This window comes from Pseudorca crassidens, chromosome 7 (assembly GCF_039906515.1).
Source record: "Pseudorca crassidens isolate mPseCra1 chromosome 7, mPseCra1.hap1, whole genome shotgun sequence".
NCBI classification, from domain to species: Eukaryota; Metazoa; Chordata; class Mammalia; order Artiodactyla; family Delphinidae; genus Pseudorca; species Pseudorca crassidens.
This window is the reverse complement of record NC_090302.1, coordinates 17,434,149-17,457,517: the sequence shown is the minus strand read 5'-3', so window position 1 is coordinate 17,457,517 and position 23,369 is coordinate 17,434,149. Positions and strand designations below refer to the sequence as shown.

Sequence of the window (23,369 nt, the reverse complement as noted above, 5' to 3'; positions counted from 1 at the left end):
TTAAATCTTGGTTCCTAAAACATTACTCAGCACAGCACTGTCACTCATAAATATTTTAAATGAAATAAAATATATATGAAACATAATTTCACTCTTCACTCTCTGTCACAGCTGTCTAATTGAACTTGCTGCAATCATAGAAATGCTCTTCAATACACAGCCACTAACCATGTGTGGCTACTGAGTACTTGGAACACGGGGACTGTGGCTTAATTCACATTTTAATTTAGCCACATATGGCTATTGGCTACTACATTGGACAGTGTAGGTCTATCACAATCATGCTTTTGCTTCATGGTCCAACTCTGGTCTCTCCCCCTACAAGAAGCCTTCCCTGACTGCTCAGGCTCATAGTAAACTGCCTTTTTTTTAAACAGTCCTACAATACTCATTTTATTCAATTCACGTTTTGAGCACAGCTCTAATAATAGCTAACATTTGTTAAGTGTTGTGTACCAGGCATTATGCTAAGTGCTTAATATGCTTTACCTAGTTCAATCCACGTAATCATTCTCTGAGGATTGTTATGTTGGCATCATCATCTACCACCATTTACCACTGAGAAAAACAGAGGTTAAGAAAGGGTTGGGAACGTGTCCAAAGTTGTGCAGGTCCAAAATGAAGGGGCTGGAATTTGAATCCCAGTGTACTGGAACCCAGAGCTCAAGTTCTTGACCATTACAAGATGTTTATTAAGAGTTGAAATGTGTGGTGGTCCCAGTTTCCTGTTTGTACATTCCTTCAAGAAATCAGGAAGCACGAGTGATCCTATTTCTACATCCTCCAGAGCCAGAGTTGGACACAGCATTGGCTTTCAGTGCAGATTTCCAGTACACAGAATTTCAGAGCTGGAGAGCACTTAGAGAAATCTAATGTAAACTCCTCTTATATTAAATAGAGAAACTGAGGCCCAGAGACAGAGTGGCATGTCAAAAGTTACATCTTGAGTTAAAAACTGCAGATCTAGGAGAAGCCCATGGAATTTATCTCCAAATCCAGTGTTTCTTCTTTCACCCACTGATTCCATTATTCATCATTAAACATCAGTACAATGGGATAAAGCAGGGAATAATATAGACAAAATCCTTGCCTTTTTATGGCGTACAGTCTCTTAGATAACAAGGAATTGAATACAGAACCACACAAATAAATGTATATTAATTATACATTGTAGCGTAGGCTAGCGGTTAAGAGGATAAACTCTGAAGCCAGACTTCTGAAATTCCAGTCTAAACTCTACCATTTCTTAGACGTGTGACTTTGGGAAAATCCATTCACTTACATAATTTAGATTCCTCACATGTAAAATGGTGATAGTAATAGGGCATTCCACTAATTCTAAGACGCACAACTTTCCACATTTCAATATCCCTGAAAATGAGGACTTATGTGGTAATTATTAGCAACTTATGGTTATTAGTGGCAGCAATTTTTCCTTAACAGTGTGTAAGATAATGGTACATACATCTGTTTGTGTCTTGGTTTAGTTAAAATATGACTCTATCTACCTCACAGGGTTATTGAGAGGATTAAATGAGATAATACATGTGACTTGCTTAGAAGAGGGCTGACACAGAGTTTGTGCTATATAATGTGCATTATTATTATTACTATCATTGTATTTACTATAAAGACAAAAGTAGAGTGCACAAATGGAGCTTAAAACATGGAGGACGGGGCTTCCCTGGTGGCGCAGTGGTTGGGAGTCCGCCTGCCGATGCAGGGGACGCGGGTTCGTACCCCTGTCCAGGAAGATCCCACATGCCGTGGAGCGGCTGGGCCCGTGAGCCATGGCCGCTGAGCCTGTGCGTCTGGAGCCTGTGCTCCAAAACGGGAGAGGCCACAGCAGTGAGAGGCCCGCGTACCGCAAAACAAAAACAAAAACAAAAACAAAAACAAAAAAAACATGGAGGAATAACTGAGTCTAGAAGGTCAGCAAAAACGTCCTTGAGGAAGTGACATTTAAACTGAAACAAGAAGGACAAGGATGCATGAAGAAAGTGGCTTATACGAAATGGAGGTGGGTAGAGGGCAGACTGCAGCCTGCAGAGTGAACACACCTGCAAAGACCTATCACACTGGCTACTGGAAATGCCTCACCCTTGACAAGTGTGGACACTTCACAACATGGCTTTTGTATCCTAATAACACTCCCATCTCCAATCTATACTTTTGCCCATACTTTTGTTTATTTATAATCCATTGGTCATAAGATATTACAAATATATTTAGAAGCTTCCTGAATTTATTTTTTTTAATAGTAGGACAGAACATTCTTGGGGGGGCAAATATATTTTTGTAATACATTTGTTGGCTAAAATTAAACACAGACTCTAATTTAAATGACCGTAGATTATTTTCTGGATGATAAAATCTAGTTTTAGAAGCTGAGAGCGCTCTTCCTCATTGGTACAATTCTCCTGGACATAATTACCAGAGACGCATCTCAGGTTATCTTCCTCCAGGCAACTTTACAATATGAGGTTCTCACAACCTCTTTCTTTCAAGTTCAAAAGTAAAGACTGCCTTGAACTTCCAGTGGGACTGGCATGTTCCCAATAAGAAAATGTTTTCAAAGTCTCTTTTGCAGCCCATTCTAACCTTCCCATCCTTCCCAGCGCTTGAGCAGGCAGTCCTGTGGCTTGCTGTCATGGGCTCTCTGAAATTTTATGACCTCATCTTTGACACAGATTGTTCTTTTCCAAGGACCTCAACCCTCTTCCACAACATAACATTTTACAACACATTTAAACCAGATAAAGCCAGACTCCCAAACAGAGATAAAAAATGGTTTCCCTACAACTCATAAGTGCTGTCCCAGTTTCACCTCTCTGGTTCTGCATGTTTCCCTCACCCCCAACCTAAACGGGTCCTTTTATTTTTTTCCAGGTCAACTTATTCTGCAAATTCTTTGTCCAAAGGATTTATGCCTGCCTCTGAGAATTCTCAGCAAACACCTACCACAGGGCGACTGCCAGAATGTCTCTCTCTGCTCCGGGCTAAGCAGACCCGCTCACACACTCACTCTCCATACAGTAGGCTCCTCACTCAGTCTGGGTCCAAATCCCAGCTGAGACACTTAGTTAAGTATATGACCCTGAGAATGTCAATCAATTACTTTAAGACACAGCTTCTAGTATGGAAAACGGAAGCAATAATAACCACCTAGATGTGTTGTCATGAAGACCAAGAGAGTTCCTAAATCAGTCTCAGCATGATACCTGGTACACAACAAGTACAGAATAAACAGTAGATGCTGTTCCTGTATTCATGTCCCTCTTGATATCTCACCCAAATTCTACCATCCTTCTTTTAACTATAAGCTATATTTGGTCACTGTCTCACCCTCATCTGCTATAAGTAAATAATGAAGGCATCAAATGGAGCAGTCTGATGTGATAAATGTGCTTTTATGATTAACATTCATTGCACGGAATTTAGGCAGAAGAGTCTTGGTCTGTTGTTGTTTGAACGTCTTTTGTTGGAAATGGTGTTGGATAGTTTGTTTACATTATCTTGTATGTCTGAAAAATAAGGCATTGGGTTCATTAATTTACAGTCAGTTTAGATGAGTTTTGTTTAATACATCTCCCAGGAAAGTTCGGGACCAAGGAATGGTGAGGTGGACAGCATTATAGATTCTGAGGATCGGTGGCTCACTTTATGAAGGACTGATTTCCCCAGTTGAGGTCCACTGGGGTAACAGCATAGCTGGACATGGACTGATCCTAACCAGATAAAGGACAGAGCTTACTCTGAGTTCAAGAATCAAGGGAGAAGGTGACTTTCAGCAGAGAATTAATTGTCCCAGATAAAAAAATCTTCAGCAAAAACACACTTAGCCAAAATGTCACTGTCAGCACCCTTAGGGCTACTCCTGGTCTTGACACCAGAACCCTACACCCAACCCACTAACCAACTCTTGACCTTTCAGCAACTGAAACTTGCTTCTCATGCATTCATTCATTCACTCACTCATTTATTCATTCAAGAAAAGATGTATTGATGCAGGAACTGTTTCAGTACCTGATACGCAGCAATAAACAAGATGAGCAAAGGTCAACTCTTTATAAAACTTATGTTCTCATATATAAATTTCTCCTCTCTGGTCTGCCAGAAAGTTGGCTCTCTTTGGATAGATCTCAACTTATTTAACTGCACATCTCACTAAGCACCACACAACGTAAATCCTATGTTATCTACTACATTACCTAGAAACCCCCCATGCTACAATCCCCTTCAAGGCAGAGACATTCTTATTCTCTGTGCATTCTTGGTCTTTACAACTTCATGAAGTCCTTGTGTTCCTTTAAACGTTAATAATACAGGGATCAGCAAATAACAGAAACAATCTATAAACAACTGGAAACATTTAGTACATTATGAGACATACATAGGACATAACTACACACATTGTATTCTCATTTCATATCCAATTGCAATGAAAAGTGGCTGCTGAAGACATGAAAATAAACTGCGTATGATGGCAAATATGACTGACATCTGTATCAATTTGAAAAGAAAATTCAATCTGCTTTGAATGCCATTTACAAATTGTTTCAATCATACTTATGTTCTAAGTTATTAGTGCTTAAAAGGTCATAGAAACATGAATTTTAAGCTGGAAAATAACTTAGGAATTATTCAGGCTTGTAATTTGTATCTTGCCACTAATTGACTGAGTGACACCAGGCAACTTGCTTAGCCTCCGTGACCCTCAATACATCAGACTAGATGATTGCTAGGGACCTTTCTAGCATTAAAATTATGTTTCCACTGATCTCCTTGTTGAAAAGAAGGAATATGAAGTTCACAATACGTGACATACCCAAGGTCAAATGACAAATCTGTGGCAAAGCTGGCACTAGGATTGAGAGCCTATGACTTTTTTCATTGCCCACATTTAAAAGTCACACAAGGACTAAATGAAAAGCCAGCAGATGGAAACATCCAGGTTACTGCAAGTTTCTTCATTAGGTGGTCGGGTCTTAGAGGCCAGAGGCTGTATCTTACTTTCTTCTCACATAATCTAACACAGTTGTGCATTGCTGAACTAAAGGTATTTCATAAAATAGTTATTAAATTAATTGAAATGTTTATTAAATTAATGAAGTGAAGACACTATGGACTAAATAACTGATTATAAAATATAGCATTTGACACTATGTTTTGAGTGCCCACCATAAATTAGGTACCGTACCAAGTGCATCTTAAATGTGATTTTTCATCTTCTTCTCACGACAACTGTGCAAAATGGGAATTATTTGCCTCTTTTTGTATATGTAAAACTGAGGCTTGGATATGTTAAATGACCTGCCAAAGTCAGTAAACAGAAAGGCAAGCATTTGAACCCAGTTCTGTAGGATTCCAAAGGCTATTCCAATTCTACTCTGGTTCACTAAAGGCTTGAATGAATAAACGAATAGGTGAAAGAATTAGTGACTAAATGAGTTAGTGTTCTGCAGCTACCTGCCTCATGTGGTTGGGGCCATACTGTCGATGGTTTTGTACACAGAATTTAACATGATACCCCACCCATTTGCTGAGATTTAACAAAGCTGTTTCACACTAAGATTCACCCATGATGACGTTTTTTAAATTACTTTTACTGAGGTAACTGGTTTGTAACACTATACATTTCATGTGTACATTGTATTTCTATTTCTGTACACGCTACAACATGCTCACCACCAAAAATTTAGTTTCCACCCATCACCATAGAGTTGATCCCCTTTATCCATGTCACTCTCCCCATTCTTAAGGTCAAGGCCTGATCATTTGGACTGTGTGGTGCTGCATTTGATCGGACCATAGCACGTAGTCCTTGAATGTTCACTTCCTGTCTTCAGAGAGCTGCAGAGTAACGGTAGTTTATTCTGGAAGGGAGCATGATGCCGCCCTCCGGCAACATTTTCAAGCCTTCTCTGAGCCATCACTGAGACTCTTCTTTGCCTTGGTCCTTGATTAGTTTGTTCTCATCCCATCCACTGTTACGATGGCAAATGTTTAATGATTGGCTTTCCAAAGAAAATAAGCCACGATTTGTAACATTTACCCATTTTGTTGGGTATAAATACTCTCATCACAGCCAATTTCCAAGCTACCTGCATGACAGAACTGAACAAAGAGCTGGGACGAGATGGTAACACTCGACTCTCATGAGTTCACAGAAAATAATGAAAGGAGGAAGAAAGGGAGGGAGGGAGGGAGGGAGGGAGAAAGGAAGGAAATTTCCCTCCCTAGGCTCCTTGAAAAAATCGAATTCACCAACTTTCAGTTTCTTCCTCTATATCCACGTATATATAAACTCAGATTTTAACTCCATACAAGCCAGCTCCAGCACACTCTGGAATCAATTCCATAATCGGCCCTGCAGGTGGTACTAATTATTGAAATCCCTGGACAAACACACCTGAGCTGGGCTATGGCACAGAGGCAGGAAAACTTGACCAGGCTCCTTCACACATCATGGCAATTATACATTCTTCAGCAACACTATCTCCCCAATTTCCTTCTCCTTTCTGGTCAGCTGGGAAGAATGATCCTTCTTGCTGACACATCCAATAAAGCATTAAGGCATGATGATCCGTACTTGGACTCCATGACTTGGTTCAGCCCTATAGATCCCCCCAACAGAAGGAAGGGCTCAGGGTCTCTTCCTCTACCTCATGTGCAGCACATTCTCCAGAGGCCAGCCCAGCTATGCTGCTCTCTGGTTCTGGGAATCACTCTAGACTTACTTCCTCTCTTTCTCCATCATCAAGATTCCTCTGCTCAAGCACCTTTTATTCATACTCCCTACTGATTCTACGAGGCTCAGCTAAAAGGTCATCTTTTCCATGATGGATCTCCTGAAATTCCCATCTAGAATACATTTCTCCCTTTTCTCCAGGCATGAGGTACTCTATAAATGCCTGTTCTTGATTTATTCTACACTGTGTCTTTTATAATAGCTGTAGAGGAGCGTATTATTTTTAATCCCTGCAAAAATGTGAAATCCATGAAGGCAGGAACATTGTCCAGTTTGTCTGTGATTTCTCATAGCACTTGACACACAAGACTTAATGCATTTGTGGAATTAAGAAAATATTGCTTGAACGGATTTAACAAACTGAAATAAATTTTACATAGTGGGTTTGAGTCAAGCTCCATGAAAATATATTTAGGGAACTTATGTTCCTATTTCCACTCCTTATCTGTAGATCATCCCATCCACTTATGTCCTGTGATTTGTAACAGCAAGGTGCTCTGCTGAAGGATAAATAAGATACAGCAGTAAGCTGGAAGGAGCTTACATTATAGCGTTGCAGTTTCCAAATAATAACTCACGTTTTAATCAAATTTCTAGTCAACAGAAAACTCTGGTGATACTGTAGAAGTCATCCATTCTACAGAGAGGAAATGAGAGGTAATTAAGTAAATAGAATTTTGGAAAGTAGATAATTAAAGGATAGAAGAAATTTCAGGTAGAGGGAAGAGCCTGAACTCTAGTCAGAAGGTAAAACTCTGCATAGGGTATTTGGGGGGTGGGAGGATGGTGAATGTGAGCAGAGAGGAGAATGCAAAGGGGAATGTTCTTGGGAATGTATGTAGCTGAATGGGAGCGTGAGACTCTCTAGCTGGTGTGGCTACTGGACAGCTCTTGGTGACCCAATTTCTCTAGTGTTGGAAAATATTTAATCTGAGTTTATATGTAAGTGGGTATGGAGGAAGAAGCTGAAAATTGGTGAATACAAATTTTTCAAGGAGCATGGGAAGGGAAATTTCCTTCCTTCCTCCCTCCTTCCCCCCTGCTTCCCTCTTTCATTTTTTTTTTGTGAATGAATTATATGTCAGTATAATGATAAGTTTTAAAGATACACAGATGAGCAAAACACATGCTTTGAATCCCCCTCTCCAGCCCCTAGCAGAGCTTAAAGTCTGGTGGTAGATCCAGACGAGGAAAGAACAATGACCGCCCAGGGGCAAGGACTATAACACAGGGAGGCACGGAGGCTATGAGAGCAGAGAGGAGGACCCCTGAATTTGGTCAGGGCTGGGGATGGCGAGTCATGAATGCCTCTGAGAGGAAGGATGTTTGGGCTTCATGAAATGGAAATAAAAAGAGCCCCTGGGGCTTTCCTGGTGGCGCGGTGGTTGAGAGTCCGCCTGCCGATGCAGGGGACACGGCTTCGTGCCCCGGTCCGGGAGGATCCCACATGCCGTGGAGCGGCTGGGCCCGTGAGCCATGGCCGCTGAGCCTGCGCGTCCGGAGCCTGTGCTCCGCAACAGGAGAGGCCACAACAGTGAGAGGCCCGTGTACCGCAAAAAAAACCAAACAAACAAAAAAAACCAAAACAACAACAACAAAAAGAGCCCCTGGTCTCCAAGTAAAAGGAGGAGAAAGACATTTCAAGGGGGAGGAAAACAGCCCATGAAAGGGACGCAGGCATGAAAAGGCATGGTGCCTTCAGGGAAGTGCGGGTGTCAGTGGACCTAGAGCCCACGGTATGTGACAAATAGAGGCAGGAGATAAAGTGATAAAAGTAAGCATGATTTTGTCAAGATAAATAATGAATTAACAAATACGGTGACTGGGCCTCTCGCTGTTTGTTTAGAACATGACAGGACTATTTGGGAAGAAGAGTTTAGAGCCTTGCTGTACCAAGGGTAGTACCTGGGTCAGAAATATCAGCAAGAGCTGACGGCCTTTTAGGGAAGTAGAATCTCAGGCCTCACTGTAGACCTACTGAGGGCTTGAGAAGCATTGGTTAGGAGCACAGGATCCTAGGTTTGAATCCTGGCTCTGCCACCTGTGTGTGTGACTTTGTTCCTTTTATCTTTCTTCTCTGGGTATCAGTATCATCAGTGATAAAGTTGAGAAGGTCAACCCAGTGGATTCTAGCAACATCTTCAACTCTAAGGGGCTGATTGTGTGTGTGTGTGTGTGTGTGTGTGTGTGTGTGTGTGTGTGTGTGTGTGTGTGTGTTGGGGGTAAGAGGATACTGCTTAGCGTGTCAGTGCCTTAAAGTCTAAATGTTTTAATTAAGAGAAAGAAGATTCCGCTGTCTGGTCCAATGGTACACTAGAGTTGCGTCACATTTTCTGAATAGCTTCCCCAGTAGGCCTATGTAAAGGCTGGAAAAATGTGTCTGAATATAGGCTCCCAACTAAAGGATAAGGAGGGAATGATGGTTAGAAAGCATAGTCCCTGCCTGATTCTGCAGAGACACAGGGGTTAGCCTGGAGAATCCCTCTCCTTACTCCCGAATTGCTTGCCCCATGGAGAAGCAGAAGAGAATTTGTGTAGAGAAAGCAAACTCTTGACCTGGGCCACTGAGTCCCCTCAGCTCTACAGAACCTTCCTCATGGCATCAGTACAGTGAGATTTTCAGGCAAGATGGCCAGAATCTTGTCAATGGAGAGGCAGGTGGAATTGCAGAGAAAAATATACCAGTATGAGTTGTAGGGAAGAGCACAGGACGGGGAGAAGGGAAACTGGGGTTCTAATGCCAGCTTCATTTCTAACTTGCTTTGTGATCTCGGTAAGCTTTTCTCCTCTCTAACTCCTATTTCCCTGTTTGTGGACATTAGTAGCTATTGGGCAGCAACTATGAGTAAGATGCTGTCCATTTACTAAGCCATAACTGTAGATCAGATGGTGTCTTTGGGGTTAATAGTATCCGTATGTTGTTGACTCACAAATTTCTATCTCCTGCTAAGACCTCTTCTTTGAATAAGACTTTTGGATTCAAATGCCTATTTCTCATCGCTACCTGATGTTTAGGAGTCATCCTGAACTAATACCCAAAATGGCAGTCTCCATCCCCTTCACCTCAGCCCTGACCCGCCTACAGCAGCTTCTGACTCAACAGATGATAAGTCTGTCATGTCACTGTTCAGACTGAACGATTTGGAATCATCTTTGACTCCTCTTTATTTCTCATCTTCCATATCCAATAACAAGTTCTGTCAAGTCTACACTCTAAATATATCCAGAATTTGATCATTTATCACCATCTTCTCCCCTAATCCCTGTGTTCCCAGCCACTACCAACCCCTGTCTACATTGGAAAAACAGTGCCCTTGAACGCCCTCTAAGTTGATTTGTCACACAGCAGTCAGAGTGGTCCTGTTAAAATGTAGGTCAGATCATGTTGCTCCTTTGCTCAGAATCCTCCAATGACTTCTCATCTCACTCAGAGTAACATCCAAAGTCCTTTTCCTATATAAGGCCTTCCAACCTCCCCCCATCACCACCCCCTTCCCAAGCTTCTTTTCAAGTTTGCATCCTAACTTCTCTCTCTCTCCCCTCCAACCATACTGGTCTTCCTGCTAGTGCTGAATCAATGGGATCTTCCTGTGCTCCTGCTGCAGAGGCTGTCCCTTGCTATTCCCTCTGCCTAGAATGCTTTCCCCGCAGATGTTAGCATGGCTTCCACCGTCTCCGTCTTAAAGTGCCGGCTCAAATGTTACCACCTTGGAGAAGCGTTCCCTGACCACTCTTTCTGTAATAACAACTCCACCCCTACTCCCAGCTCAGCATCCCTTATGCTTCGTGCTCTCCCCCCAGCATTTATCATCCCCTGACACAGTATATCCACATTTACCTGTTTGTCTATTGCAGCACTGTCCCACAGAACTTTCTGCAATGATGGTAATGTCCCGAGTCCTCCAAGAGGTAACCACTGGACACATCAGCTATGGAGCACTTGAAATGTGGCTAACGTGGCTGAGGAAATGTTTACTTTTATTTAATTTTAATTAACTTAAATTTAAACAGCCACAGGTGGCTAGTGGCTATCTTCTCAGGCAGTGCAAATATAATGTCTCTGTAGAATATGAACTTAATTAGGACAGAGATTTTGCCTTTTTCGTTCACTGCTAGGTCACCAATGCCTGGAAAAGTGCCGGCTACTCAATAAATATCCACCAAATGAATGAATAAATGAGCACACTAGGAGATTTCCATACATTATCTCATTTAATCCTAACAACAGGTTGTGAGTTAGATGCTACTTTCCTTCTCTAGTACTCAGAGAGAGAAAGTATCTTGCTAAGGGATGCCCAGCTAGTTTGTACCCTACAGCCAACATCTCCCCGTTTAAGGTGAAAAAGTTCTGGGGATCTAATGTACAGAATGGTGAACAGTTAACCATATGGTATTACATGTGGAAAACTCCTAAGAGAGTAGATCTTAAATGCTATCACCACATACACAAAAAAAGTAAGGTGATGGAAGTGTTAATGAACCTTATTGCTGTAATCATTTATATGTGTATTAAATCATCACATTATACACCTTAAACTTATACAATGTTATATGTCAATTATATTTCAATAAAAATGAAAAAAAAATGATAAAGAATACCCAGCTAGTGAAAGGTATTGATAGATAGGATCTAAGCTCAGGGATGTCTGGTGACATTCAGACACTTTGCTTTGCTGAAATTGGACTAGATGTTCTCTGTGGTCCTTTCTGAGATGCTGTGGTTTTATAAGTATTTGCTTTGTTGTCCGGCAATGGCAGCACATAGTTTAACCCCCAGTGGGATGGATGGACCTTTACATAAGGCCCCTTGTCAATCACTCAGAAGCCATGATTCTTCAGGCAGAAGGAGTGCAGACCATCTTCCAGCCGACACCCTCCCTCCCTCTATCCCCATCCCTGCTCATGGCTCACCGGTTTCTGGGTCGCAGAGCTGCTCACAGGCATCTGTGGTCCTCTGTCCGCAGAGGTCCCTCACCCATGGGGAGGTGGCGTTGATCTGGTAATACAGGGACAGCTTGGCCGGGTTTAACCAGTCGGAGATGTCCAGGTAGCTCCCTTCACTCACCACAAAGCTGCTCCCTGTGGGGAAACAGAGAGAGAGCTACTTTCTCCACGAGTTTAGGGTACAGGTGTCTTGCCACTGATGCTGCAGGGCAGGAACAGAGACAGGTGCACACAAGCCATCCGCCCCGTGACCCCAGGTCCTCTGTTCTCGCTTAGCTACACACATTCACAGAGCATTTACAATGTGCCAGTCATGGTGTCAGCTGCCAGTGGAGACAGACAAGTCAGACGTGAGAGGCAGTTCAGCCTAGTGCCTAAGGGTCAGGCCCTTAGGACTGACAGAGACTTGGGTTCAAATCCTGGATCCACCTTTACCGGCCATGGACTTTGGACAAGTCACTCAATGCCTCTGGGCCTTGGCTACATCACCTGTAAATAGGAATAGTAACGGAACCCACCTCACTGTTGCGAAAATGAAATAAATCAATGTAGATAAAGTGCTTAGCCAGTGCCTCACTTGTCCTAGTAAAGAATGATGAAACATTCCAATTTCAAATATAAAAAGAGCTTTTGTTTCTGTCACCCAGGCATCCCCCTTGGAACAGGGGTCACTCACTAATACCCCACAGGGGGGAGGCAGATTATATCCCTCGGAAGCACTGGCTGAGTATAAGGGAAATAGCATGCTGGCCCCCTGGCCTTGGTTGCGTTTTGTTTTGTTTTGTTTTATTGTATGAGAGAGAGAGAAAGAAAGAGAGAGAGAGAGAGATGGATTCAAAGAAATCTGTAGCACCTTTCAAAGAAAAGCAGCACGTATGCAATGGAAGATGCCTTAATATTGGGATATAATAAGGAAAGATGGAGTTTGGGGTGAACTGGGTACTAAAGGCTCTATGAAAATGAAGCAGGTGCAACTCAGCTCTAGCCAGCTCTTGTCAAATGGGTCTAAAGGTAAGCGGTGCAAGGACTTCAGGTTTTCATCAGGAGAGGCTGAAAATTTACATTTTTATTGTAATCAACCGATTTGGAAATGATGGTTTAAATTGGTTCTTGAAAGCTTGTGTAGGCCAAACAGAGACCCCCCCTCCACACACGCACATACACACTTACACAGCCATATGTGGTTTACATACACATATACACATACATATATTACATATATTCTTTGGGGTCAAGGAGCAGAAGCCCATTCAGGGTGGCTGCATATTGGGTGTAAATGCTGAGTGTATATATGTCGCAATATAGTGAAGGTAGAATTTCACAGAGGGAAATGGGGGAAAAAAAGAGTTCAAATAGGACCAGGTTCCTCAAAGCTGGACTTGGAGAGTGGTTCTAGATTTATGGCAGATCTAGAGACCTCAGCAGAAGGAGATCTTAAATTGTTTCAAAATTAGCATGACTTGGCTTCTCTCCCTACATCTGCTTCTCTCTACCTCACTACCAAGCAACAAAATATTTCCGTGTAGGCAATTTAAATTTTCCAAAGAGGGACTCAATTAATAGACATCCTGTGGGTTTGGCAGGAACCTCTTTGTCAGGTCCTATCAGACCCTGCTGGCTAACCAATGGTCGGGTTCGTCTTGCCTCTGGTACCCAGCTGTGGTCCAATGGGCAATGGTCAGAGAGGCAGGGCCACATCAAACCCTACCTGGCTGCCCTGAGGATCTAAGATTCCCTGGAAAGGATATGGGCATGGCAGGCAATGTTATCTTCTCTAAGTCATACACATGTTATGATTTATATCATTGTATAGAATGAGTTCCTAAATAAAAGCACAGTGGACGATATGGTTTTGGTGAGGATGAAAGAGGACTCTATGTGCAAAGCATTGAGAGTAGATAGCATCTGGCTGGGAGAAAAGGAAATGACCACATTTGAAGTTGGCCTTAAAATCCTTGGCAGCTAAAGCAAAAAAAGAAGAAGTCTGTTGGATTCCATATTTTAAATTTCTGGCAAGGGGAGATATGCAAATCGATCTCCAAAGCCATATTTTCCCCTCTGGAACTAAGCCCGAGCAGAAACATGTCACATGGGTCCTTGTGCAAGGCACTGAACGTCAGTATCAACTACAGATTCTTCTTTTAAAAAGCACAGTCATGCTGTTTAAGTGGATAATTCTTGTATTTATTCTCACTAAAGACTGAGGGATGGATATTGAATTATGTCCCAGGGCTGAGTTTGGCTAATCCCACTACTTGAGGAAAGCGACACAGCACAGGGATAAAGAGAATAGAGTCAGCAAGATACGTATTCAGATCTTCACTCCGCTACCCACCAGCTCTGTAAACTTGGACAAGAAAACAAATCCTCAGTTATATCCTGTGAAAGCTGTGAATACTGATTTCCCCTTCACAGGGTTAAAAAAAGATAAGGATTTAATGAGACAATGCATTTGTCTTAGGTCAGGTTCACCAGAAATCACTCTTAATGGCAGAGACTGACATGCAGGAGGTTTTTGGGGGTGTTCTCTTGTGAGGGCATGAGCAAAGAGGGGTTGGGCAGAGGGAGAAGGTAGATCGCCATGCCGTTGTAGCAAAGCCCTCAGCTGATCCCACGGGAAGCCCTGGAACTAAGATGGTCCTTCTGAGTTGTTCCAAATCAAGATAAGGGTGTCAGGTCTTCGTATCCCCACAGAGCCAGTCATAGGCCGTAAGACATCCCTGGGGAAGGGACATAAACTTGGATGAAGTGGTCCCTTTTAATGGAGGGCATTTCTCCAAGGAAGACTGAGAGAGAGTGGTCAACCGTCAACATTCCAGGTGGCTGGGGGAATGAGTGCCCCTGTTCTAATGAGAGATTTGGAAGCAGCATTACAACATCCACTATAGTACGTGAAGTCCCTGGCACATGGGGGAATCTCAACTTGCTGGAGCTATTTTCATTACTACTTGGATTTCTTATGAGCTTGGAAGCTCTGAATGCAATACTGGTTAACAGATCTTTTCAAACATGAGAAATATGATTCTCATTGGAAGTGACTCACTCGAGAGCAGGTTATCCTCAGCTTCCTTAAAAAGATACTACGCCTAGGTATACTGTTGGTTTAATGACACAAGGAAGTTACCATCCTTTGAACGCACTCTCTGGTCCAGATCCTGGGATGAATGCTCACTTAATCCTTACAAGAGCCTTGCAGCATGGGTATGTCCCTGCTTTTACAGAAGGACAACGTGAAGTTCAGAGAGATGTTGACTCAGCCAAACTTGCACAACTATTAAGTGGCCAAAGGGGAAACTGAACCCAGGTTTCTCAGCATTCAAAGCTGGGACCTGTCCATTATTCCAGACTGTCTTGAGAATTGGAGCTTTGGTTGGGTATCAGGCAGAGGTGACTTCCTTGGTCTTTCTCCTCCTCCTCTGGGAGTCTGTGCATCCCCCTTCAGTGTGTTCCTATAGTGTTGAAGGGCTTTTGCTTTCTCTAATACGTTGTGATCTCCTGCAGGGAAGGATTCGTTCATTACTCCGTTGCAATCCAGCTCTCAGTAAAAAGGCTTTGCACATATTAGGAGCTTGGTGACTATCTGCTTAATGAAATAATGAAATCAAAATTCCATGCTTGATAAAAGGAGCCTGATTTTAACCCAGGCAAGATGGTTCTGTGGGACGTGAGGCCACCATCTTCTTGGTCCGCTGGATTTCTGAACAAAGTCACTATTCCTCGCCCCAGCAACTCATTTCTTGATTTACTGTCCTGTAGTGCGGTGAGCAGCACGAGCTTGGACTCTTAACAAATGTTGGCGCAGCCAGCCAGGAGCCTTGCTACTTGTGGCCAGCCGGCCCTGGTTGGGGAATTTGGGGGTAAGGCCCTAGCAGCTGCCGGGACAGCTTGTCCTGAGGATCTTTCCCTTCAAAATTCCCCAAAGTGGCACCAGCTTCCCCAGAGCTTGAAAGTTGGAGCAACAAATCGATGTTTGGGAGCCAACAGGGTCCGTACACTAGAAATCAACTCCCAGAGGTGATGTTATTATAAGTGCCAAAGGGCAGGAACTCTTAAATAAGTCTTTTGCATTGTCAAAAGGTACAACTGCTTCAAAACAGACAGGCCGTGTGGATGAAAGGCTCTTGGTGCTGCAGCCAGGAGTCAGTCAGTGCTGTGCCTCTGAGGTGGGAGAGTCAACTTCAGGACACTGGTCCACAAGAGACCTCCCAGCTCCACGTAATATCAAACGGCAAAAATCTCCCAGAGATCTCCATCTCAACACCAGCACCCAGCTTCACTCAAACAGCAAGCTACAGTGCTGGACACCCTATGCCAGACAACTAGCAAGACAGGAACACAACCCCACCCATTAGCAGAGAGGCTGCCTAAAATCATAGTAAGGCCACAGACACCCCAAAACACACCACTGGATGTCATCCTGCCCACCAGAAAGACAAGATCCAGCCTCATCCACCTGAACACAGGCACTAGTCCCCTCCACCAGGAAGTCTACACAACCTACAGAACCAACCTTAGCCACTGGGGACAGACACCGAAAACAATGGGAACTACGAGCCTGCAGCCTGCAAAAAGAGACCCTAAACACAGTAAGATAAGCAAAATGAGAAGACAGAAAAACAGACAGCAGATGAAGGAACAAGATAAAAACCCACCAGACCTAACAAATGAAGAGGAAATAGGCAGTCTACCTGAAAAAGAATTCAGAATAATGATAGTAAAGATGATCCAAAACCTTGGAAACAGAATAAAGAAAATGGAAGAAACATTTAACAAGGACCTAGAAGAACTAAAGAGGAAGCAAGCAACAATGAACAACACAATAAATGAATTTAAAAATACTCTAGATGGGATCAATAGCAGAATAACTGAGGCAGAAGAACAGAGAAGTGACCTGGAAGATAATATAGTGGAAATAACTACTGCAGAGCAGAATAAAGAAAAAAGAATGAAAAGAACTGAGGACAGTCTCAGAGACCTCTGGGACAACATTAAACACACCAACATTAGAATTATAGGGGTCCCAGAAGAAGAAAAGAAAAAGAAAGGGACTGAGAAAATATTTGAAGAGATTATAGTTGAAAACTTCCCTAATATGGGAAAGGAAATAGTTAATCAAGTCCAGGAAGCACAGAGAGTCCCATACAGGATAAATCCAAGGAGAAACGCACCAAGACACATATTAATCAAACTATCAAAAATTAAATACAAAGAACAAATATTAAAAGCAGCAAGGGAAAAACAACAAATAACACACAAGGGAATCCCCATAAGGTTAACAGCTGATCGTTCAGCAGAAACTCTGCAAGCCAGAAGGGAGTGGCAGGACATATTTAAAGTGATGAAGGACAAAAACCTACGACCAAGATTACCCAGCAAAGATCTCATTCAGATTTGATGGAGAAATTAAAACCTTTAGAGACAAGCAAAAGCTGAAAGAGTTCAGCACCACAAAACCAGTTTTACAACAAACGCTAAAGGAACTTCTCTAGGCAAGAAACACAAGAGAAGGAAAAGACCTACGATAACAAAAACAAAACAATTAAGAAAATGGGAATAGGAACATACATATCAATAATTACCTTAAATGTAAATGGATTAAATGCTCCCACCAAAAGACACAGACTGGCTGAATGGATACAAAAATAAGACCTATATACATGCTGTCTACAAGAGACCCACTTCAGACCCGGGGACACATACAGACTGAAAGTGAGGGGATGGAAAAACATATTCCATGCAAATTGAAATCAAAAGAAAGCTGGAGTAGCAATTCTCATATCTGAGAAAACAGACTTTAAAATAAAGACTATTACAAGAGAAAAAGAAGGACACTACATAATGATCAAGGGATCGATCCAAGAAGAAGATATAACAATTGTAAATATTTATGCACCCAACACAGGAGCACCTCAATACATAAGGCAAATACTAACAGCCATACAAGGGGAAATCGACAGTAACACATTCATAGTAGGGGACTTTAACACCCCACTTTCACCAATGGATGGATCATCCAAAATGAAAATAAATAAGGAAACACAAGCTTTAAATGATACATTAAACAAGAGGTACTTAGTTGATATTTATAGGACATTCCATCCAAAAACAACAGAATACACATTTTTCTCAAGTGCTCATGGACCATTCTCCAGGATAGATCTTATCTTGGGTCACAAATCAAGCCTTGGTAAATATAAAAAAATTGAAATTGTATCAAGTATCTTTTCTGACCACAACGCTATGAGACTAGATATCAATTACAGGAAAAAATCTGTAAAAAATACAAACACAAGGAGGCTAAACAATACACAACTTAATAACGAAGTGATCACTGAGGAAATCAAAGAGGAAATTAAAAAAAATGCCTAGAAACAAATGACAATGGAGACAAGACGATCCAAAACCTATGGGACGCAGCAAAAGCAGTTCTAAGAGGGAACTCTATAGCAATACAACCTACCTTAAGAAACTGGAAATATCTCAAATAAACAACCTAACCTTGCACCTAACGCAATTAGAGAAAGAAGAACAAAAAACCCCCAAAGTCAGAGAAGGAAAGAAATCATAAAGATAAGATTAGAAATAAAAAAGAAATGAAGGAAAAAATAGCAAAGATCAATAAAACTAAAAGCTGGTTCTTTGAGAAGATAAACAAAATTGATAAACCATTAGCCAGACTCGTCAAGAAAAAAAGGGAGAAGACTCAAATCAATAGAATTAGAAATGAAAAAGGAGAAGTAACAACTAACACTGCAGAAATACAAAAGGTCATGAGAGATTACTACAAGCAACTCTATGCCAATAAAATGGACAACCTGGAAGAAATGGACAAATTCTTAGAAATGCACAACCTGCCAAGACTGAACCAGGAAGAAATAGAAAATATGAACAGACCAATCACAAGCACTGAAATTGAAACTGTGATTAAAAATCTTCCAACAAACAAAAGCCCAGGACCAGATGGCTTCACAGGCGAATTCTATCAAACATTTAGAGAAGAGCTAATACCTATCCTTCTCAAACTCTTCCATAATATAGCAGAGGGAGGAACACTCCCAAACTCATTCTACGAGGCCACCATCACCCTGATACCAAAACCAGACAAAGATGTCACAAAGAAAGAAAACTACAGGCCAATATCACTGATGAACATAGATGCAAAAATCCTCAACAAAATACTAGCAAACAGAATCCAACAGCACATTAAAAGGATCATACACCATGATCAAGTGGGGTTTATCCCAGGAATGCCAGGATTCTTCAATATAGGCAAATCATTCAACGTGATACAGCATGTTAACAAACTGAAGGAGAAAAACCATATGATCATCTCAATAGATGCAGAGAAAGCTTTCGACAAAATTCAACACCAATTTATGATAAAAACCCTGTAGAAAGTAGGCATAGAGGGAACTTTCCTCAACATAATAAAGGCCATATATGACAAACCCACAGCCAACATCGTCCTCAATGGTGAAAAACTGAAACCATTTCCACTAAGATCAGGAACAAGACAAGGCTGCCCACTATTTCCACTATTATTCAACATAGTTTTGGAAGTTCTAGCCACAGCAATCAAGGAAGAAAAAGAAATAAAAGGAATCCAAATTGGAAAAGAAGTAAAGCTGTCACTGTTTGCAGATGACATAATACTATACATAGAGAATCCCAAAGATGCTACCAGAAAACTACTAAAGCTAATCAATGAATTTGGTAAAGTAGCAGGATACAGAATTAATGCACAGAAATCTCTGGCATTCCTATACACTAATGATGAAAAATCTGAAAGTGAAATCAAGAAAACACTCCCATTTACCACTGCAACAAAAAGAATAAAATATCTAGGAATAAATCTACCTAAGGAGACAAAAGACCTGTATGCAGAAAATTATAAGACACTGATGAAAGAAATTAAAGATGATACAAAGAGATGGAGAGATATACCATGTTCTTCAATTGGAAGAATCAACATTGTGACAATGACTCTACTACCCAAAGCAATCTACAGATTCAATGCAATCCCTATCAAACTACCACTGGCATTTTTCACAGAACTAGAACAAAAAAATTTCACAATATGTACGGAAACACAAAAGACCCTGAATAGCCAACGCAATCTTGAGAACGAAAAACGGAGCTGGAGGAATCAGGCTCCCTGACTTCATACTATACTAGAAAGCTACAGTAATCAAGACAGTATGGTACTGGCCCAAAAACAGAAATATAGATCAATGGAACAGGATAGAAAGCCCAGAGATAAACCCATGTACGTATGGTCCCCTTATCTTTGATAAAGGAGGCAAGAATATACAGTGGAGAAAAGACAGCCTCTTCAATAAGTGGTGCTGGGAAAACTGGACAGGTACATGTAAAAGTATGAGATTAGAACACTCCCTAACACCATACACAAAAATAAGCTCAAAATGGATTAAAGATGTAAATGTAAGGCCAGAAACTATCAAACTCGTAGAGGAAAACATAGGCAGAACACTCTATGACATAAATCACAGCAAGATCCTTTTTGACCCACCTCTTACAGAAATGGAAATAAAACCAAAAATAAACAAATGGGACCTAATGAAACTCCAAAGCTTTTGCACAGCAAAGGAAAGCATAAACAAGACCAAAGACAACCCTCAGAATGGGAGAAAATATTTGCAAATGAAGCAACTGACAAAGGATTAATCTCCAAAATTTATAAGCAGCTCATGCAGCTCAGTAACAAAACAACAAACAACCCAATCCAAAACTGGGCAGAAGACCTAAATAGACATTTCTCCAAAGATATACAGATTGCCAACAAACACATGAAAGAATGCTCAACATCATTAATCATTAGAGAAATGCAAATCAAAACTACAATGAGATATCATCTCACACCAGTCAGAATGGCCATCATCAAAAAATCTAGAAACAATAAATGCTTGAGAGGGTGTGGAGAAAAGGGAACTCTTGCACTGCTGGTGGGAACGTAAATTGATACAGCCACTATGGAAAACAGTATGGAGGTTCCTTAAAAAAGTACAAATAAAACTACCATACGACCCAGCAATCCCACTACTGGGCATATACCCTGAGAAAACGATAATTCAAAAAGAGTCATGTACCAAAATGTTCATTGTAGCTCTATTTACAATAGCCAGGTGATGGAAGCAACCTAAGTGTCCATCACTGGATGAATGGATAAAGAAGATGTGGTACATATATACAATGGAATATTACTCAACCATAAAAAGAAACAAAACTGAGTTATTTGTAGTGAGGTGGATGAACCTAGAGACTGTCATACAGAGTGAAGTAAGTCAGAATGAGAAAAACAAATACTGTAAGCTAACACATATATATGGAATCTAAGGAAAAAAAAAAAGAAAAAGGTCATGAAGAACCTAGGGGTAAGATGGGAATAAAGACACAGAGCTACTAGAAAATGGACTTGAGGATGTGGGGAGGGGGAAGGGTAAGCTGTGACAAAGTGAGAGAGTGGCATGGACATATATACACTACCAAACGTAAAATAGATAGCTAGTGGGAAGCAGTCGCATAGCACAGGGAGATCAGCTCGGTGCTTTGTGACCACCTAGAGGGGTGGGATAGGGAGGGTGGGAGGGAGGGAGAGGCAAGAGGGAAGAGATATGGGAACATATGTATATGTATAACTGATTCACTTTGTTATAAAGCAGAAACTAACACACCATTGCAAAGCAATTATACTCCAATAAAGATATTAAAAAAAAAATTCCATGCTTGACTAGAGGAAAGTTCAGCTTACTTTATGATGGAATTGTGAAGTAGAAATGCTTCCTCATTGATCCCAAAGGTTAGTTTTTTTCAGCCTGTGGGAGCCAGAACACAAGCCTAGCCCTTCCGTGTCTCCCTAGTTCCACAGTAAAACTTGAAGTTTGCTCTCGTGGCTCCTGAGCTCTTGTTCACCCCATGGGCTTGTGATGTGGATGACTAGAGATGCCAGAGGGACTCAGTGTGAAGTGGCAAAGGTGTGTGGCAGGGAGTTGCCACATCAGAGAGTGAAATGAAGTACCTGCAAAATCTAATCAAGGCTTAATCTATGTGTTCATTTAGCCAACAGTTATTAAACTGCTCCCTGAGTAAGAAATAGACATAAAGATTGAAAAACAGACTGACTCCATCAAGAAATTTGTAGAATAACGAGGGAGATCAAACGTATGACACGTAGATATAATACATCCTAGAGTGTTGTAAGAACTGCCTGAAAGGGATGGGCATTAAGTGGATATAAGGGGAAGGAAAAAGGGGGATCGGAGAGGAATCATTAGAGTCGGTCTTTAAGCTAGACCTTGAAGAATGCAAAAAAGAACAACAAACTAGGCAAAAGCTGAGGTGGAATTTGCCCCTTAAGCCTCGGCTTCAGACCTGGCTCATATGCCTCTTAATCTCTCTAATACGTACAAGGTATTCCACTCAACTAACAGCTATATATGCCCTGTTATAGATTCATCCATGCATTCATACATTTGTTCATTTAACAAATAAAGCACCTACTATGTGCCATGCCCTGTTCCTATGCTCTGGATGAGCAAAACATGGTGTCTATCCACTGAAAACTTGTAGTCCAGGAAGGAAGGAAGGAAGGAAGGAAGTTCAAAGTGGCAAATCTAAGGCAAAGCATGAGTGTTTTTAATCCTTTTTCTTACTCTCCCATCTAGACTGTGTATTTCTTGAAGGCAAAGACCGTGCCTTATGTAACTGTGCTATCACCACAGTGCTTAGAGTATAGTGGAGGTTCAGAAGATGTGTGTGTGTGTTGTGTATGTGTGCATGTGTGTGTTGAATGAGGGTGGGGGAAGGGAGAGAGAAAGTGTTATAAGCCAGAGTAGCAAGCAGTTCTCCCTGGGTAAACTCTACCAGTACTTCGAGAATAAATATTTACACAGGAAAGGAATCAAAATGCCTTATTCCACGTGTCTCCTATATCTCTACTTTTCCAGCGGACCCCTGTTTTATCTTCTTGACTTTGGATCAAATGCATTCCCTTTTTCTGGGTGCTCTGAGAGTCTTCTTTTGTGCTCAAGTCAACTTCCTCAGAGTGCAATGACTCCGAAATGAATCTTTGCCAAAGTCTCAACTTCAAAATGTCATGTTTCCTTATTTTAAAATATATACATATTTTTCTCTCACTGGCTGTGGGAATATACATCATCTAATTAGCCAAATGGATTTTCAGTTCAGCCCAATCGTTTCCTTATTTTGCATCTGAAGTGCGGCGCTGCTCAGGGGACCGCCTGGGCACGGAGGTAGTCATTAACTCTGATCTTCAATTACATTGATTATAAGCCTGCTTCTTTAACTGTGTGGCATAGATCGGGGTGAGCTGGGGAGCTCAGGACACTCCGTAGTGGAGTCGGAAAAGCCAGAGGCACATCAGCCCCCAAAGACACAGAGAGCTACAGATGAGAACTAAAAATACCACGGAAGGAGGTAGCATCAGACAAAACCGCCTGGAGAGCCAGACAGCCGCGCAAATCTCTTTCATTACACCTCAAATCATGACACAGACCTCTGAAAACCATGGATAGAAAATTTCAAAAGAAGGCTCTGGTCACAGTGGTGAATGGGGAGCAGAGGAGGGAAGGACTGTATGGCTGAAAGATGGTCTTCACATAGAAGGTCGGGGAATTTTTTGAGCCCAACGTATTCT

General features: G+C 41.6%; 1 protein-coding gene across 5 annotated transcripts in view; it reads right to left on the bottom strand.

Moving 5' to 3' along the window:
• ASTN2 (astrotactin 2) overlaps positions 1 to 23,369 on the bottom strand; it is a 911,537-nt gene that overhangs the window by 482,859 nt on the left and 405,309 nt on the right. For all 5 annotated transcript variants that reach the window (XM_067743527.1, XM_067743524.1, XM_067743522.1 and 2 more), the window contains one exon: positions 11,663 to 11,830. In XM_067743527.1, coding sequence (XP_067599628.1) covers positions 11,663 to 11,830 — 168 coding nt within the window. The remainder of the gene's footprint in view (positions 1 to 11,662; positions 11,831 to 23,369) is intronic.